Consider the following 20221-nt stretch of genomic DNA (forward strand, 5'->3'; position numbering starts at 1 on the left):
CCAATGGCCTGAGCGGCGACACCTGTCTTCCTGTTCGTCGACTCAGCCTGGCCCTTCCAGGAACCAAGGAGGCCAGGAAAAAGGCATTTTGAGGATTTGCTCGAGGGTGGTGCCCCAGTCACTTCCCAAGATCCACCCTCCCGCTCTTTCTTCAACTGTCTGTGCCCCTTCTGGTCGGCCTGGTCATGGCTGATCTCAGACCATTGGGTGCTCAATACAATATCTTCAGGTTGCACCCTGCAGTTCGTGGCTGACCCTCCCTTCGACCCCCTTCAGGGACCCATCTCACAAGCAACTTCTCTCCAAGAGGTCGAGAACCTCCTGCATCTGGGGGCAGTGGAGGGGGTCCCTTGGGACATGGAAGGAAAAGGGTGGTTCTCCCATTACTTCCTAATCCCAAAAGCAAACATGGGCCTCAGACTCATTTTGGACCTGTGTTGTCTTAACAAGTCCTCTCAAGAAATTGAAGTTCCGCGTGGTCTCCCATGGTCTCAATCATCGGCTCCCTGGATCCGGGAGACTGGTACGCTGCCCTCGACTTGAAGGACGCGTATTTCCATTTTCCCAGGGCACAGGTGCTTCCTCCATTTTGTGCTGGGCCAGCGCCATTTCCAATTCACAGCTCTGCCCTTTGGTCTCTTGTCAGCCCCAAGAGTATTCACAAAGTGTGTAGTGCTAGTGGTCGCTTACCTGAGGTGCCGGGGCATTCAAATTTACTCGAACCTTGATGACTGGCTAATAAAGGACCAGTCCCAGGATCAGGTGCAGCAGCATCTCAGTCTGGTTTGCTCCACCTGTTGTGACCTGAGGCTGTTAATAAACGAGGAAAAGTCTATCTTAATTCCAGTGCAACACATACAGTTCATTGGAGTGGTCCTCGACTCCAGCCAGAGCCTTCCTTCCCCGAGGCTCGTTTCCAAGCCAGGGTGGACCTCATCTCATGCATGCAAGCCCACCCTCTCACCACCGCTCACCTGTGTCTGCAGTTTTTGGGTCAGATGGCGCCCTGCACTTATGTGGTTCGGCACATGTGGCTCCACCTCAGGCCCCTGCTGGCATGGCTGGCGTCTGTCTACGTACCCAACAGACACAGCGTGGACTGTGTGATCAAGGTCCTGGACCACGTACGGTTGTCACTCACCAGGTGGCAGAATCCTGGATAGTTGTTGGAGGAAGTTCCCTTTGCGTTTCCTTCCCCATCAGTGACCCTAATCTCCAATACTTCGGACCAGGGGTGGGGAGTCCACCTGGGCAATCTCAGCACAAGGTCGTTGGTCAAGTCAGGATTGCTCCCTGCACATCAACGTCAGGGAGCCAGAGCGGTTCGCTTGTCCTGCCATCCCTTCCTACCTAACATAAGAAGCAAGGTGGTCCAGGTCCTGACGGATAATGCAGCAGCTATGTTCTATATCAGCAAGCAAGGCGGAGCCAGATTATCTGCCCTTTGCCAAGAAGCCCTCAGGCTCTGGGACTTGTGTACAACATGACATCCATCTCATTGTGGCACACCTCCCTGGGGCCAGGAACGCTTTGGCAGATTGCCTCAGTAGGATCTTCTGGTCTCGCCATGAGTGGTCTCTTCATCTGGAAGTGGTCAGCATCATCTTCCAGAGGTGGGGGACTCCCCAGGTAGACCTGTTCATGTCTAGGCAGAACAGGAAATTACATGTTTCCTGCTCCATTCAGGGGATCGATAGAGGCTCCCTTTTGGACCCTTTTCTGCCCCCGTAGACGGCGGCTTTGTTGTACGGCTTCCCACCCAATGCTGTTGATTCACAGGGTCTTCATGAAGATCAAACAGGACAGGGCGAAGGTGATCCTCATAGTACTGGCTTGGCTGCGCCAGCACTGGTTCAGCACGCTTCTGGGCCTCTCAGTGGCTGCTCCATTACAGCTACTGCTCAGGCCGAACCTGCTGTCCCAAAATCATGGCAGTCTTCTGCATCTAAACCTGGTGGCGCTGCTCCTGATGTCTTGGCTGCCACATGGTTAAATGCGGAGGAGCAGGAATGGTCGGCTGGTGTCCAACAAGTCCTGTTGAGTAGCAGAAAGCTCTTCACCAGAGCGACCTGCCTGGCCAAATGGAAGCAATTCGCTTGTTGGATCTCGGATAAAGGCATTCGACCCCAAGCGGGCCTTGCTGCAGTTAATCCTGGACTACCTTCTGCATCTCAAGCTCCAAGGCATGTCCATTTCATCTACCAAGGTCCACTTGGCTGCTTTCTCAGCCTTTCATCCACCACTCAAGGGTAGGTCGGTTTTCGCCCAGGACATGACTGGTAGGTTCCTGAAGGGCCTTGAATGTCTCTACTCACATGTCAGGGATCCCGTTCCTCTGTGGGACCTGAATCTTGTGCTGTCACGGCTCACGAGACCCCATTTTGAGCCTCTGGCTTTCTGCTCTCCTCATTTCCTGAAAGGTCATGGTTCTTGGTTGCAATAACATCTGTCTGCCGGGTCACTGAGATTAGGGCGCTTCCTTGGAACCGCCCTATATGATCTTTTATAAAGTCCAGTTGCGACCACACCCTGCTTTTCTGCCCAAGGCTGGGTCTCAGTTTCATATGGGCCAGGACATTTACTTACCTGTCTATTTTCCAAAGCTGCATAGGTCGGAGGAGGAGCATAGGTTGCATTCCCTAGATGTCAAGAGAGTGCTAGTCTTCTATGTTGAGAGGACCAGGCGATTCCGCAAGTCGATGCAATTGTTTGTCGCGTTGGCCTAGAGGATGAAAGGTTGTACAGTGTCAGCTCAAAGAATTTCCTCTTGGAGCACTGCCTGCATTCGCTGCTGCTACGATCAGGCAAAGGTGCCCCCTCCGGCGATTCTAACCGCCCACTCAACTGGGGCGCAAGCCTCTTCGGCAGCTTTCCTAGCCCAAATGTCTATCCAGGACATCTGTAGGGTGACCATCTGGTCGTCTGTACAGATGTTCAAGTCCCATTATGCGCTTACCCAGCTGGCCCAGGACAATACTGGTTTTGGTAGAGCAGTTGCAAGCCGTTAGACTATGAACTCCAGGCAAGCACTCAAAGAATAAAAAACGGTTACCTAAGTTTTTATAACTGTTCGAGATGATGTGTTGCTCATGGCCATTCCATTACCTGCTCTCCTATTCCTCTGTTGGAGTTGCCAGCAAGAAGGAGCGGAGAGGGCATAGGGTCTGCGGTATCTAATATATCAGCACATGAGCGTGACACTCAAGGGGGCGCCACAGCCAACCCTACAGATACCACTAAGGCAGAAATCTCTGACTGTGCACGTGGGCACGCACACACCTAGAATGGAATGGACATGAGCAACGCATCTCGAACAACAGTTATGGAAAAGTAGATAAGTTTTTGTTTGTTCCTTCCTGTGCCTGGATGATTCAGCATTTCTGTGAACATACTCCTGTCAGTTTAAACTCCCTTCAGCTTGCTTTTTCATGTTCATGGATTTCATGGTAGGTAAAACTCATGTGCACTGATAAAAGAATAAATTGCATAGTGTAGTTAGAGTAAATTGCTACTGATAGTTATGGTCAGATTAATCTTCCCTGAAAAACTTGAATTGAATTTTGGAATGGTATCCTCCTTTAAAGTCTAGCCCAAAATTTAGGGACTAGATCTATTTTTACTAGCCTAAAACCGCTTAATGAACTTTAGGTTTTTTCCTCAAACTTCTGTGTGTGCTGTTCTATTTTAGTCAGTACTTTTGACCATATTTGAGATTTTTTTGTTTTTTTTTTAAGTTGTATTTATAGTGCTGCCTAAGCTGTCTGTGGCACTGTGTTCTCTTCTTTTGAAAAAATTAATTTCCACGGTTGCCAATATATTTTTTTAAATAGCAAATTACTTAAGGAAGGTGGTGGCGGTTGTAAAGAGAAGGAATGTGATTGCTCAAGGGACTGGTAGTGTGCTATAAAGTCTTTTGATTTGGGACATCCCAATATAGTGATTGAAAAAGTAACACTAGTAACTTTTGTTGGTGATCTTGGTCAAGTGCCTGCACCACAATAGGAGCCCTTGTTTGGCAGTCTTAGGGCCAAAGAATGAAAGGCTTGACATCTAAATTTGCCTCTGGATGAAGACGTTTGCAGTTCTAATTTGGGACATGTTGACGGGGTGAGTGGGGGAAGCTTGTACTGCTGTTGGTTCCTAGCATTCAACCAGATTTTGACTCCCAGGAAAGTGAATCCAGCACTGTAACTGAGCACTACACTTGCTCAATTACGATTACAAAACAGGCAGCATGATGCTTTTCCTGTATTGCAGACAGGAACTTTGTGGTTTATTGATAATACAACATGAAATTTCTTTAGGGACCAATGCTTGCTTGCTTATTTAGTAGCAAGTCTTTTGAGACTGATGTGCAATTTGCTTTGTTATAGCTTGAGAACGCCAGACTCTCCTCTGAGATGAGTAGTTCTGCAGCCAATACAGTAAGAGAAGAACTGACAGAAAGTCGCATGCGGATTGAAAGCCTCTCCTCCCAGCTTTCAAGCCTACAAAAAGAGGTAATAAATCACCTGGGATTTAGACCTAGTCCCTGTAATAGAACTGGATTTAAAACCGCGAGTGCGTTTAATGACTTGTAAAGTAGTTTCTGTTTTGCTCAGTCTGCAGTTTTGATCATTACAAGCAAAAAAAAAAAAAAAAAACAGGTTTTAACTAATGCAGGTTCTGTGGTATTTGACTTAGAAATGGGCAGGGCCCTGGTATAGTGTTTTCTTGAGAGATGTTTTTCCACTTCAAGAATGACAAGGTTTTATTTTCATCTCATGTCTCTACCCCATTGTACTGTTTGTCGTCTGTGCTCTATGGGTTCTTCTGCACTCATCACCGTAATATCTGAGCAGGTGGGCATTAAGCAATGTGGTATTTGTCACATATGTTCTCTCATCATCTTCCAAGCGTATGTAGAGTATGTTCTATGAACTTTATTTTATATTCACACACACACACTGCTGTCTGTATGTTTAAAAAAAAAAAGTCAAATAAATGCATATTGCACTCGGAGTAGAAGTGGTGAGGGTTGTGGTGATCCTTGGTTCCTGTCTGAATTCATTTCACAGTCTTCGGCTGGCCCCTGAGAAAGTTCAGTCTCCTGATAGATGAGCTTTACCTTTATTGTATGCATTTCTATTGTGCCAGAGGAGCAAAGTTGTTTGATCCAGGTTTTCATTCCAGAGCTTTAACGGAACTTTTAGATACTGTGGGCCCAGGCCTTTAAATGTTTTGAAGATAAGGATTGAGACATCAAACTCGATTCAGTAGTCAGTTGGGAGAGGTGCATGTATTATGGTATGTTACTATAAGAAACTACAAAATAACATTTGAAGTGAGGTTCTTAAGAAAGTGACAGTGAAACCAAAAAAGCTCTTATTTGTATTACTGTAGAGCCTAGGAGCCCTAGTCATGAACCAGGACCCCACTGTGCTAGGCACTCTACAAACACAGAAGAAAAACATTTATTAAGTTTCTGTTTTCAAGGTAGGTGAAACAATATTAAGCAAATAGTTATTCTATATAAACAGGATTTGAGGCCTTAAACAATTGAGACCTACTCTTGCTTGGTAACTCTGTACTATTTACACTACATAAATATTATGTCTTCAACAAAGAGAATTTTGTCAACTCCCTAGGAAAGAAACTCACCTTGCTCTCCTACCAGCACATACTTTGAAGCACCATTTAAGGCAAAAGGTTGAGTATCTAACAGGCCTTGCACTATAACCTTCAAATCGTCAACTTCTCTTGAACCAGCAGGGAAAGAGTTCATGATTTGAGTTCCCTCCATCAAGAACATCCTCTCACATCTAGAATTCTAGAAGCTGTTGATCATCTTGTTTGTTGGGATGAAATGTGAGAATATAAGCAGACCCTAAAATAACTAGAATTCATGAGCTTTATGGCACAGAATCTTGAATTAAACATACTGGAAATCAGAGTAGCCTATTGAGCAGAGGGGTTGTATATGCAGAGGGGTTGTATGTGACACACACGACTGAGTAAACCATGCATTATGGACTTGTAGACTTTAAGGTTAGAAGGGACCATTATGATCATCTAGTCTGACCTCCTGCACAACACAGGCCACAGAATCTCACCCACCCATTCCTGTGATAAACCTCTAACGTGTGACTGAGCTATTGAAGTCCTCATATGCTCAACTGCCATGGACAGGATTTTGCTGGTATTCCACACCTAGTTCACAGTGTTTTAAAAACAGCTTGTGTTGGGAGGGGCTGTATCTCACGCACCCCTTGACCAAATGACTCCAGATTTGTACCCCTGACCCTACCCTGTGCCCTCGGCGGGTGTAACAGGTTTCTAACCACTCAGACTGTCAATGTGAATTTAAAGAAAAAGGGATAACTTGATTTGGGAAAGAAATGCTGCTGCAACACCATGGTGCAGTGAGGTGCTAGCCCATAGTACTGCAGTTGATGATATGAGCTGGCTACCTTAGTGCAAATTTCTCTCTGTTCCCTGGCACCTGAAGGTTGCTAACAGATTTCTTTCGGAAGGAGGATAGTGTTGCCGGGGAAGGCATCACTTGATGCTTTCATTTTATTTACTCATTCCTCAAGCTTTGCCTTTAGAGCTTTCGCTTAGAGCTAGCCTGCTGCTTTTCTTCAAGCCCCCTCAAGGCGCTTGCTCGTGGGTCTGTCTAGCCTTTCAGGGCAGAGCCATACAGATCTAGTACCCTTGTGACAAAGTCCAAGACCAGATGATAGAAATAAACTTTATTCTGTGAATTTACTCATCTGAATCTACAGCATCCAAATAACTAAACAGAGCAAAATGGGAGCATTGAGCTGGGGAGTTGGAGGGAGGGGGAAATACCAGTATGGTTTTTATATTCATAAGTAAAGAGCAGAGGACTTTGATGGATGACCTGAAGTGAGTCAGAATTTACTGAACTCCCCAGATAGACAGCAATATGTCGGCGGGACAGCTTCTCACATTGACATAGCCACCGCCTCTTGCAGAGGTGGATTAACTACACTGATGGGAGAAGCTCTCCCGTTGGCGTACCAGCGTCTTCACTTAAGTGCTACAGGGCGCAGCTGCCCTGCTGCATCTGTGCCACTGCCGCATTGTAAGTGTAGACCTGCCCGAAGACAGGCAGGCTCTGCTGTGACCCTGGGAGTGGCTCTGGGTTGGCCAGTTCGGGTGTGTCTGGAGGATCACAGAGTTAGAGAGACAAGCATGGAAGAGGGTCGAGAAACTCCATTCACCAGCATAATGCTGAGCAAGCCAGTCTTGTTCTCCCTCACCATTTTATTGTGAGTCTTGCAGCACTCGGTGTTTTTCTTTACGTCTCAGCTGCTGGTGGGGATAGATTCCAAGGGAAGCTCAGGTTAAATTACAGATAAGTTTCTAGCCTTCACATTTGCATAAAAGAGCTTGAAAACGGGAAGCCAAGTACATACAGAAACCAGAAAAAATAGCTCAATATTAAAAAAGATTTTTTTAAATCAATCCCCTGATTTTAGGGGCCTGACACGCTGTTTTTGAATGCTTGGGGCTGGCAAGTCTGTGATTAGAATGGCAAAGTGTGACAGCTATAATTTATATATTTCCCATCTCTTTGCTCTACATTAGATATCTCATATTGAGTGATTCCTCTGTCGCAGGTCTTAATAGTATTCATTCCAGGGATCACAACTGAATAGATTCGGATATTCTACACGCCGGCTCCCAAAGAAGGGGATGATCTTCCCAGTGAAAAAGGATGTGAAAGTAAAGATCGGCTCTCTGCCAGAGGATGTAATGTCATAAAATGCAACATTCTCCCCTTCGTAATCCAGATAAACCCCAGTGTTACTGGGGCTTTGAGGTAGGGCCAGAGCAGTCTTAGGGGAAGTGAGGGCAGGGTACTTATTCCCTGTACTCTGCAAAGCCCAGATCCCCTCCTCGGGTGTACGGCTTATCACTCCCTTTTGTATCACACGCTCTTTGGCAATGTCCGAAACCCAAAAAGGTTTATTCCCCACCTCCGCTTCCCAGTAACTTCTCCCTGAGGTGAAGCCCTTATAGCCCAGCACACAGGCAGCAGGGTGAAACCTGTGCTCCGAAAATTGCATTTATTTGTTGATCACGCTCTCTTCTCTGGACAGGAGGGAACAGGGAATTCCCAGGTCTGGATCCAGAGTGGCCTTCACCTCTTTCTCTGCCTTCTGCATTAGCTGAAGGTTGGTCTTTCCAGGAGAGCCTCATCTACTCGGTTACGTAATCCAGACTGAAACTATCAGGGGCATTGTTAACAAGCAAAGTTTTTACTTCTGAAAGGAAAGTTTAACTTTGCCAAAGATGGAAGAAAGCATATGTGGCTATTCATAAACTTTAAGGCCAGAAGGGATCATCGTGATCATCTAGACTGACCTCTTGTACTTTGCAGACTACAGAACCTACAATTTTTATCCCAGTTACCATTTACCCCTGTGTCCGGAACTGCTTTCTCTTTCAAAATCTGTTCCAAGACCTTGCATACAATTGAGGTCAAACTAACAGGCCTGTAGTTTCCCGGATCACCCTTTTTCCTGCCTTAAAAATAGGAACCAATTAGCAGTTCTACCATCGTGGGGTATGACCCCTGAGTTTACAGGTTCATTAAAAATCCTTATTATTGCGCTTGCAATTTAATGTGCCATTTTCTTTAATATTCTTGGATGGAGATGATCCAGGTTCCCTGATTTAGCCCCATGAAGCTGTTTAAGTTTCACTTCTGCCTCCGTTGTGATGATTTCTCCTGCCATATCCTTGTTCCCATTAATCACTTTGCTTTATTAAAAACAGGAGGCAAAGTATTTGTGTGTTTAGGTGTTGATCCATGACTAGATTATCTTTAATCTCCACCCCATCATCAGTGCTTAGTGGTCGCACTTCTTCTGTCCTTGTTTTCTTATTTATATGGCTATAGAACCTTTTACTATTGATTTTAGTGCCCTTTGCAAGGTCCATCTCTGCTTGGGTTTTGGCAGTTCTCAGTTGATCTCTAGACTTTCTGACCTCCAAAAGTTAGCTTTCCTTGCTTATCCATCCCGTGTTCTATTCCTTGTAGGCATTCTGCTTTCCCTTAATCACCTGTTTGAGATGTTTGCTCATCCAGCTTGATCTGCAACTCTTCCCTACGAATTTTTTCCCCTTACTTGGGATTCAGGTTTAAGATAATTTCTGCAACTTTAATTGAGAATTACTTTGATGCCTCCACATTCAGTTTCTTGAGTTCTTCAGTTTAGTCCACTTCCTTAAGTAATTCCTTAATTTTTTAAAGTTATCCCTTTTGAAATCAAGGACCCTTGTTGCAGATCTATTTTTGTTTATTCTTCCATTTAGTTTAAACTGAATTAGCTCATGATCACTTAAAGCCAGGGTGTCTCCTGCAACCAGTTCTATGAGGTCCTGACTACTTACCAATACCAAATCTAAAATAGCATCATCTCTTCTTGATTCAGTGACTATATTTGGTGAAGAAATCTCACCTATCATATCCAGGAAAATCTGGGCCCTACTATTATTAGTAGCGCTTGTTCTCCAATCTGTATCTAGAGAGTTAATCTTCCATAATATCTCAATTCCCAGTAGTATTTATTTCATTAAAGAGGTCTCTATCCATATCCAATATCACTATTGTTGATTTAATACAGAAGCAATTGAGACTCTGCCACGACCTCCAGATTGTGTGTCTTGTTAAAATGTGGGCAGTAGGCAATGTCCATGTCCTCTATCCCCTATCTTATCAGTGCCTTTTATTTGGAAGAATTGTATGGCATTTCACAAACATCACATGGATTCTTACTATAATTGCTTGTGTAGTCTATGCTCCATTCCATGTGCAAAACTCCTGTAGACTTAAGCTGGAGTTGGTGACAAGGTTTGAGTATAGAACACACAAGTTCCTTGTTACCCAGATGTATCACACTATGGGATAGGACAAGAAGTTAAATACTTTCCCTAATAAACAATGGAAGTGGAGGGGAATGGGAATTTGCAACCAATAAACTGAATTTCCCCAAATTAGAATTTGGCCATAAAGCTGCTGATTATGCTTACTGTTGTATTAAAAATTTCATGGTACTCTTCATATATAAAAGTGATTAGTATTTGTCCTCTGGAAGGTAGCACCTGGCAGCATGCTTCTTATCGTACCAGACTACTAGCAGTGGTTCTAGCTACACCACTCAATGGAAACCCTGCTTCATTTTAAAGTTTTCTATGGCTGTTGCTGACAAAGATCCCTTCAAAGGTTTTTGATTGAGATCTTTAGTGAATTGTCTGCAATGAACACCCTAACAATAGTTGATTGGGTAGGATAGACTTTTTTGTATTAATGTAGTTTAAAACTGTCGCAGATGCATGAGAGTTCTGCTGAACCATCCAGATTTCCATCAAAAGGAATGCCCATGCAAGGTAGGTGGGCAAAATGTGGCCATCTTTAGGACATAGTGTATGCTTGGCCACACCTGTCACTTCCTTCCAATTCTATCTACGTCCCCTCTTTTTTTAGAGACGTCTGGGTCTGTTGGGGCCATTTGTATCTCAGCATTGTTCGGGGATTCCTTTGTTTGTATTTGCATCTTTTTGGTGTGGCATTGGCCTTATGTCACTCTTGGACAGTCTGGCAGGTGTGGAAGGAGGAGATATTGAGTATCCATCCTCTTGGGGGGAATGAGTGGGGGTGTGTAGTGTGGGACAGGGCAAATGGATTGTTTCCTTGGTGATTCACTGGACTTATTCCTGTAGAGTCAGAAAACGTGTACAGTCTATAATGCTAATTTGCACTTGTCTTTTTGAGGCACTCAACGAGCTTTACAAACACTAATGAATATAGCTTTACAACTTTTCCTGTTAAGTAGGTGGGGTTGTCTTTATTTTAAAGATGAGGACACTGAAGTACAGAAGTTAATTGACTTGCACAGGAAACGTATTCCGTGCTTTGCCACAAAACTTCTAACTCCTAGTCCTGTGTCTTAAGCACCATGCCACCTTTTCATGTTTATAAAGATATTTGGAAAGATGACAGCCTTAGATTTGGTTGTGTCTTTGTATTGTGTGCAGCTGATGTTGTTGTAATGGGGAAACCTGCAGGCACGCTATTGTGGCTGACTGGAACTAATGAGCCACGAGGACTTCCCTGAAATCAAACTTCAGTACAGTATGAGCCTTTTCTCTCCTCCCTCCTGCCCGCCCCATAGTGACATTGCCTAACTTAGCATTGGTGCAATAATGCAATTAATAAATTCCAAAAAAAAAAAACCCTACAAGTCTTTCAGCCTTCTTTAAAGGGAGAAGCTGCTCTGAAAAGAATCTGTTTAAAAAAGAAAAAAAAAAATCTTAAGAGCAGATCAGTTGAATATGTATAATAATATCTACTCACTGCACTCACTAAAATAAGTCTTTAATGCTTATTCCCCCCCCCCCCGCCTTTCTTTCCTGCAGAGCCAAATGCAGATTTGGGGTAGTGACTATGCTTGTGTGTGTTTTTTTTTTTCTTCCAGTGTCCCAACATTGCATTGGCATCAATGCAGTTCAGTCACTTTAAGAAGTGATGAGCCTACTCATGTGGCCTGCCCAGTGGTGTGTTTCTGCCATATTGTATGAGCTACTCAGAGCAGATCTAGGCCAGATAGTGGCATATTGCCAGCAGCTGGGCTACACTACTGTTCCCTTAACTATTAGTATTAGTGCAGCTGAATCCATGCAATTACAATGGGAAATTGAGCGTTTAATGTCGACGTGATTTGAGAGAGTAATCTGGATTCTTTTCTGGCTTGTGCATCAACAGAATTGTCGAGTTCTCATCATTTTTTCCAGCATGAGCTGGAAAAAATCCAGTTTTGTGTTTCAGATTCCAGGCTGATTTGTCAAGGATGGCAGCTAGGTTTTTAATACCTATAAATGGAACAGACTTAATTTGGAAGATGTTAAGGTACATAGAAGAAATTCCATGATACCACTTAGTCACTGTTCAGAGTAGAATTGCTCCTTTTTTGGATTATTTAAATAAACTGAGATGCTGGATAACAATGCTCTTACTATCTGTTATTGCCAGGCTGTTAATGAAAGAATCCTTTTTCTAGGAAACACTTCAGATTTCATCCCAGAAGGATACATTCTAAAGCACGTTAGATGATATCATGTGGCAATAACCAGACTGCTTTTCCAGCTCATAGCTGTTTTCATAGCAATATTGTTGGAATTCTGGCAACATGTTGGAAAGTTTTATATGTGCATGAAGTTCTTAGCATGTAATGTGAAAGAAAATTGTGGTAGGCATTCTTCCCATGCCCTTGTCCTTTGCTCACTCTCAAATGCACCTTCTGTGAAATAAGAAGCAATAGTTGTCCTTTTACAGCCAAAGTTCTAATCTGTGTTGCCAGTTCTTGGGGACCCCTGAACATTCAAACTTGTGCTTGCAAATGATATTCTTTGTGGTTTTGAGGGATGGGGTTGGGGAGGAGCTGGGGGTAGAATGAAACATAAAGGTTAGATTAGCAATTCTTTGAAGAGTAACTCCAGATGTCTACTAATTTGACACTTGTACAGAATATTAGGAATACAATAATGGCTTTAAATCTTATTTAAAATGGCTATTGGAGTCCTAAGCATAACTTTAAAGTCCCAGTCTTTTTCACTGTGACTCTTCATCTTCTTGAACCTTCATTACTCAACTTATAGGAATGAAGTGAGTATTTGATGCTGGGTACATGTGTGGTCCAGATGTTTTCCAACTTGCAAAATTCAACTAATCTCTGAATGATTTAAAAAGCCACAATTTAATTTCTCTTCTTGAAAAATCAAGAGCAGATTTCTATCACTTGCATGCCCAAGTACTGTATAGACAATTGCATATGTACAGCAGGTGCAAATGTGTACTCTTCAAAAGTTTTTTGTAGGACAGGAAATTGGAGAGGGGTGGGTTGGGATTCAGTGAAGGTAAAACACTGTCTAACCTAACTTCCAAAATCTAGGTTTCTTGACACCCTCAAGAAGTGAATGTTTTCCCTGGGTAGACGCTAACTTCTTTTTATGTTTTGTTCTAGTCTAGGGCATGGCTGGATAAGATGCAGGAGCTGGAGGACACACTGGCTAAGGAAAGGGACAACTATCGCAGGATGCTTTCTGACAAAGAAAGAGAAATGGCTGAGATAAGAGATCAGATGCAGCAACAGTTGAATGACTATGAACAACTTCTGGATGTGAAATTGGCTCTGGATATGGAAATCAATGCATATAGGAAATTGCTGGAGGGTGAAGAAGAGAGGTAAGAAATGATGTTCCATTGAATATTGTTGGTGTCTTTTGAAAGACAGATCAATAAACCTCAAGAGAAAGCTCTTTTGTTGGGAGACTTTGATTAAACACTTCAGGGTCTTTTACTATACATGTCCATATTTACCTTTCAAAAATAAGAGGCCCTATATAGCCCCCTGTAAGGTGTGGAGCTTTTCATATTAATATTCTCAAAAGCTAATAGGTGTTAATAATAAATAATTTAAAGGCAAGATGTGGTAAGAAGAGATGAGCAAATCTGCAGGGCATTTATGCAAAGCCTTACTTTTTTCAGCAACCTTTAACAGTACACCTGTAAAGGGAGAAAATCCTTAGTATTAGCAGTTTTAAAATATGGAGGTGAGGAAGCCTAAAAAAAAAAGGTAAGGTGCAAGTATTGCTTATTTTGTTAGTCTGACTTAAGTGGAATAGTATGCAAACTCTTGGGGAGCCAGATATGACAAGTGTACTGTGGTGCTTGCAGTGGCAGCTTCTTTTGTCAACCCAGCCATAAGGAAATGAAAATTATGTGCTATGTAAGAGAGCACTGAAATACTTGATGTGCCACATATGTGTTTCCTTCCTCAAATCCAGGTTGAAACTATCTCCCAGCCCATCTTCTCGGGTGACAGTCTCTCGGGCATCATCAAGTCGTAGCATGCGCACAACCAGAGGAAAGAGGAAGAGAATTGATGTGGAAGAATCTGAAGCCAGCAGTAGTGTCAGCATCTCCCATTCAGCTTCTGCTACTGGAAATGTTTGTATTGAGGAGATAGACGTGGATGGGAAATTCATCCGCTTGAAGAACGCTTCTGAGCAGGTTTGAAAACAAAATGATGTGCCATCACTTTGTGATATACTGATTGCAAGAAGACAGCCTCAGGCTGCATTTGTCTTTCAGGCTTTGTATCATGTGCCTGAACCCAGGAGTGCTGTAGAAAGCAAATGGCTCTAGGATTCGGTATTAAATTAATGATCCAGCATGACCTCTTACCCAACATTCTGGCATTGGAGGTATTTTCTTTCTGATAATGCGTACAACTGAGATTCCTAAACACTTAATCACGTAAGATAATAGTCGCATTTCTAGGCACTGAGCATACATGTAGTAAGAGACGGTCCTTGCCGCAAAGACCTTGCTATCTAAAATGACAAGGCAAAAGGCAGCAAAAAGAAAATAGTCTTAAATTACAGATGTGGGAACTGAGATACACAGTTCAAGGTGCTGTCTGTGTAGGCATTTGCCTCAGTTGCACTCATCTAGTATCCAGCTTTCATTGCAAAACCCTAACTTACATGTCCAAAACCACTTATTTGCACCAGTGGAGTTTACTGCTGCTTAGAACTGGGGTAAATGGCACCAGTGTAAGTCACACCATACAGTGCCTTGTCCTGTCAATATGCGAGGCTTGTGCTGATTTAGCTACACTGGCTAGCCACAAATGATTGAAATCATGTCACATCCACACTGTAGATGAGGCATGCTCATGGTTGTGCAGAAAGTCTGTGTCAGCTGGAAACTGAAGGCCATGTCTACAAGACCATGCTTTCTCTCCTTGACCACAGTTGCCAAAATGGTGCTGAGTGTGGTTTGTCTGTGACTGTTTGCAGCTAAACTGCGTTCAGAATGAGTTTACGTGCATCCAGCACTGGCGCCTGATGCCAGCAATGGATAGAAGTTTCAAATATAGACAACACTTGTCCCTTCACTTTTTCATATATTACATGAAGATATCCCTTTTCTCCTTCAAAGGTGTGATCAGATAAAATACATTAATTTTTTTTAAAAAGAGCTCTGAGCTCCTCTAGAAGGAGCTATAGTAAAGCATAGTACTAATCTGCAAAAGAGAGAAACTACAAACTTCAAACCCTAATTGTTGCAGTCTGACCCAGTGTCCCTTTCTCCATTTGCTAAGTCCCATGTGCTTTCAAGTCACCTAGCTCTGGGGAGCATCTGGTCACTTTCTAGGTCTGGGTATGTGTAGGGCATGCTCCCAGGCTCAGACCTCTTGTCTGAAGCCCTTTCTTGGGACATAGAGCACCTCTCTGCCCAGCTGTTCTAGAACCCAAAAGCAGAGTTTGAGACTTTTGAAGCCCCCTTCAGAACTCCGCCTAAGCTGTGGGTGTAGCTGGCTTCTAATTTGTTTCAGAACAGTGTGGTAGGACAGCAAAGAAAACTGACTTAAAAACCAATTTATTAACCACAAACTTTACTCAAAGTGAACAGCAAAAGTCCTGATGCTCCTTCCTCCTCCCCCCCACCCCGGTGTTTGTCGTCACCCTTCTGAAAGTCCAAGGTTTGTCAGAGTTTAAAGCTGGGCAGAGTCCCTCTTGTACTCTCTCTCCTGCAAGTCCTTACCCTGTATAGAGTAGAACCTCACCCTCAAGTAGGTTGCCTCTGTCCCCTTTCCATGTGTTCCACTGGGATGCTCCAGCCCCTCCTGCAGGTCAGTGTGTAAGAAATCCATTGTTTCATAGTGGTGGGCCTCTGGTTGTCATTCCGAGTGGATATCCGCAGATAGTCCTTCAAGAAGGTGTCCAGCATCTTTCCAGAGCAGGGCACTCTCTGGAATGCAGTGCAATACAAAGTGTGCAGTTCAATATGAATAGAATACGTAGAATACAATACGAATAGAATACAATACGAAGTAGACTTCATAATTTGGTACAGATATATCCCACTTTGTCACAATGACTACTTGATTATCAACCCTAAACCTCAATAAGATAAATAGGGCTGCCTCATATGTCTTAGTATCTTCAGACTCAAGACTGCATTGCACTCACATTTGGAAGTTTATTTCTGTGTTCAGAAAGAAGTTTTTTTCAGAATTAAACCTTCAGTTCTACATAGAACATTGGAAATGTTCCATCTGCAGAGACATAAATATTTGTGTTTTCTTTATTCTTGCCATCACTTATAAAAAGCCATGTTACACCAACCATGAAAAAAGTGTTTGTCACAATAGTGCAGTCACAGAGTACTGTTAGGGAGATGTGTTCTGAAACAGAAACATGACAGGAGTGTCTTTGGTTTTCCAGAAGATTGGACATACTTCATATGTAAAAGTTTGAGTCCTAAAAGGTACTAAATATTTGTAATGGGGTTCATATTCTATATTTCCCGAACCCAAGCTGTGATGAGAGATGTCACATTTAAAAAAAAATAAACCCTTGAACCAATTTAATATCAGAATTATAAATTAGATGTCACATGGTGTGATGTTTCATTCTGGAACATGAGAGCTAATCTGAGTCTGTTTAGCTCTGTAATTATGTGGACTTCAAATATTACAGAAAACTCTCCAAAGTTTTTTTTCTTGCTGTCTGTCGGGGGGGAGAGGGGGCTTTATGATGATTTCGATTTATCTTGCAGGAAATTATACTTGTTGGTGTAAATTTAATCTTAAATTCCTTTCCCTTTGTACATAGGATCAACCAATGGGAGGCTGGGAGATGATCAGAAAAATAGGAGACACTTCTGTCAGTTACAAATATACCTCAAGATATGTACTAAAGGCAGGCCAGGCTGTTACAGTAAGTGAAATTAGCTTTGATAAACATGTGAAACCATTTGAAAGCAATGTAAACACAAATAGAATGAGTTTACAGTTTTTAGTCATATTTTCAGATCACTTAAGATATTAGCATCTCTATTGGCATCAAGTGCACCTTGAGCCTTGACCATGCACTTGTACATGAAGATATACATTAAAACTGTCCAGTCTGCATGTACAAAAGTGGGGTTTTTTTTAAACAGGTAAAACAGATGCGCAGAGGCCTCCACTTTTAAGAGGGGTAAATCCACGAAGTTTCCGCACCTAACCACTTGTCTCACATACTAGCCGTAATCACAGATGTATTGTGTGACTGAGACTCATTTCGTTCAGGTCTCTGTATGACTTCCTTTCTCTTCCAGGTCTGGGCTGCGAATGCTGGAGTTACTGCCAGCCCTCCCTCTGACCTCATCTGGAAGAACCAGAATTCTTGGGGCACTGGCAAAGATGTGAAAGTTACATTGAAAAACTCTCAGGGAGAGGTAAATTAGATTAGATATAGTTAAACCTTTCTTGAAAGACTGCTTACTGGACTGACAAATTAGGTGCTGGACAGAAGTTGCATCCCAATAAAGATGAAGCATTTCAAAAAAATGTTTGAAGATAGTTTTAGGGCCGGCTTTCCAGTAAGGTTGGTCTTGTAAACTTGCCTCCTGGCATTATGGTGAAATGCTTTTACTTTCTGCTTGAATTAAATCTCCAAAACTCAGTAGCATTTGCTTATAGAGATATTGGAACTGTGGGAACACTAATCTATTGAGGAACAATCAGTTGACTTCCAGGGAGAGAGAGAATTCTTAGAGCAGGAAATGTCTAAAAGAAAACGTATGTTAGACCAAAGTCCCTAAAGGAGTCCGTTTAGCTACTGGAGGAACTTAACAAAGAAAACAATATGAAAAGCGCATTTCTTAGTATGTGTTGCTAATGTGTATAGTATAGGCATATGAATAAAGTCTATTCAGGCCGCAGATGAACAAGCAATGGTTTTTTGTTTCAGGGTAGGCATAATATTGGCACCTGGTTTAGAAGCATCAGGTCTCTAGACTTACGAAGTGTTACTGTTTTATTATCTAAAACCTAACTCTTATTGTAGGAAGTTGCTCAGAGAACCACTGTCTTCAAAACAACTCTACGTGAAGGCGAAGAGGAGGAGGAAGTTGAGGAAGAAGCAGTTGAGGCAATTGAAGAAGAGGATCTTTTTCACCAGCAGGTATTTTGTTACGGGCAGATTAGTCTAATTTTTATTTAAAAAATGAGAAGCCAAGCACATGAGCACTGAATTTTGGGAAAATATCAGTCCAAGCTCATAACCAGAACACCCATATAGAGGTAAAGTTAGTGCACAAGATGCTACAGAATACTACATATTACCATAAAGAGAGTTATGGCTGCTGTGGGAAATATTATTTTCAGTTGCCAGACTCTTTGGTTGAAAGCCAAGTCTCATAACATTGTTTATGGGATTAGTATAGATTCAAATTTTTGTTGAACAGTAGTTGAAGTACTTTTTACTTGCACATCTATGTTTCTGGGACTGTACAGTTTAGTACCTTAAAGAATCCTAGCAATTTAAGAAAATATAGCTATATCTTTAATGTACTCAGTTGAAAAAACTAATCGTACTTCATGCCCATTCCACAAAACTTACCAAATATCTAGCTTCACATTCCAAAATAATAATTACCCTTAAACTTGTGTTTTACTGGTTCCCTTTTTTTCACTACCTTCCTCCAGGAGAGGATACCTAGCATTCCTCTGGCTACAGAGGGTAATTTATTTTGAGTTAGAGCTCTGTAGTAATGACTGATTTTTGGCTTAGACTATACCAGGTATCACATGTTTTAGTGGTTTGAAGTGGCATTTTTAAGATGCTGAATCTTCAACTGTAGGATTTTTTTTTTTCAGAGCTAACTTTCTCTATTCCTAACAGGGAGACCCAAGGGCAGCTAACAGAAGCTGTGCAATCATGTGAATTTCTTCAGTCAACCAGCTTCCTCAGATTATGGTAATCCTTGCCTGTAGAGCAGAGCCTTCGCAGAAGCACAATATTTTTATATTTCTTTTATGTGAGTTTTTAAGCTGCAAGTCTGATGGCCTTAATTTCCTTTGTCACCGAAAAGAAAGTTTTGTAAAAGAAACCATATCTGTAACTCTTGCAAGATGTGAATTGTTGACACTGAACTATGTACTGTCTGAAAATGACCCCTCAATTTTTTATGCCAGTCTTTTTTTATTCTTGTTAAAAGGGAAATATGCCACTGTGTTGTATTTTTTTGTTTTTAGACTACATCATTTAGACTAGCCATCTGCTGTCGATCCCTTTATATTTAGGTGCTGTTGGGGAGTGGAAGGCATTTACAAGATGATGAATTCTTTTGTACTGAAGACTTTGTTTTTGTACTACGCAATCAAAGTTACAAAACTTTTTTATAGAAAAGACAAGCTTTTCTTTTTTAAAAAAAAAAAAACCAACAAAGCCTAATCACGTAAGCACTCATCAGAGGATGAAGGAAGCAGAAAAAACTTGTTTTATTGGTACCTTTTTCTTTACTTAGTTTCTTAACCAAGGGTGGGAGGGGGATGTTTCATGTTAAACATGCTAGTTGTGTTTTTAAAGATAGTGTAACTTGCTTAAATTTTCTTATGTGATATTAACAAATAAAAAGCTGTTTTAATATGACATGTCTTGTCTCCACATTTTAGGAAGAAAGCTAAAATTCTCTTCATTGGGGAAAGGGCTAGATATGGTGAAATGTGGAATGTAATCATAGATACCTCTGCATCTGAAATATGTGCTCCTCAGCAATCTGAAAGCTTCCCTATTGCTGCGCCCAGACACCCTTTTAGAAATTTACTGGGCCAGAATCTTTTTCATGCCTTTATCTAGACCAGGGTCGGCAACCTTTCAGAAGTGGTGTTACGAGTCTTCATTTATTCTCTTTAATTTAAGGTTTCGCATACCAGTAATACATTTTATTGTTTTTTAGAAGGTCTCTCTCTAAGTCTATATATTATATAACTAAACTATTGTCATATGTAAAGTAAACAAGGTTTTCAAAATGTTTAAGAAGCTTCATTTAAAATTAAATTAAAATGCTGATATTACGCTGCCAGCCTGGGGTTCTGTTCACATAGGCCGGCAGCAGGTTGAGTGAGGCCTGTGGCCGGTACCCCAGCTGGCCAGGGGCTGGCAGCCATAACTCCGGGCTGGCAGCCATAACCCCAGACCAGCAGCAGTCTGAGCGGGGCTGGCGGCCGGGACCCCAAACTGACAGTGGGCTGAGCGGCTCAGCCCGCGGCCAGTCTGAGGTTCCCTCCGCCAGCTCCTACCAGCCAGGGTCCTGGCTGCCGGCCTGGGGTCCCAGCCCTGCCCACATAGAGTGGGTACCTACCTTCTCCCT

General features: G+C 42.4%; 1 protein-coding gene across 1 annotated transcript in view; it reads left to right on the forward strand.

The window, feature by feature from the left end:
* The window catches only part of LMNB1 (lamin B1), a 41176-nt gene extending 21676 nt beyond the window's left edge, over positions 1 to 19500 (forward strand). Inside the window, exons 5-11 of the mRNA XM_073344853.1 lie at positions 4374 to 4499; positions 13035 to 13255; positions 13858 to 14083; positions 16696 to 16800; positions 17183 to 17302; positions 17914 to 18030; positions 18751 to 19500. Coding sequence (XP_073200954.1) covers positions 4374 to 4499; positions 13035 to 13255; positions 13858 to 14083; positions 16696 to 16800; positions 17183 to 17302; positions 17914 to 18030; positions 18751 to 18792 — 957 coding nt within the window. The 3' untranslated portion in view covers positions 18793 to 19500. The remainder of the gene's footprint in view (positions 1 to 4373; positions 4500 to 13034; positions 13256 to 13857; positions 14084 to 16695; positions 16801 to 17182; positions 17303 to 17913; positions 18031 to 18750) is intronic.
* Positions 19501 to 20221: the final 721 nt, after the last annotated feature.

Source organism: Lepidochelys kempii, chromosome 5 (assembly GCF_965140265.1).
Source record: "Lepidochelys kempii isolate rLepKem1 chromosome 5, rLepKem1.hap2, whole genome shotgun sequence".
Lineage (NCBI taxonomy): Eukaryota > Metazoa > Chordata > Testudines > Cheloniidae > Lepidochelys > Lepidochelys kempii.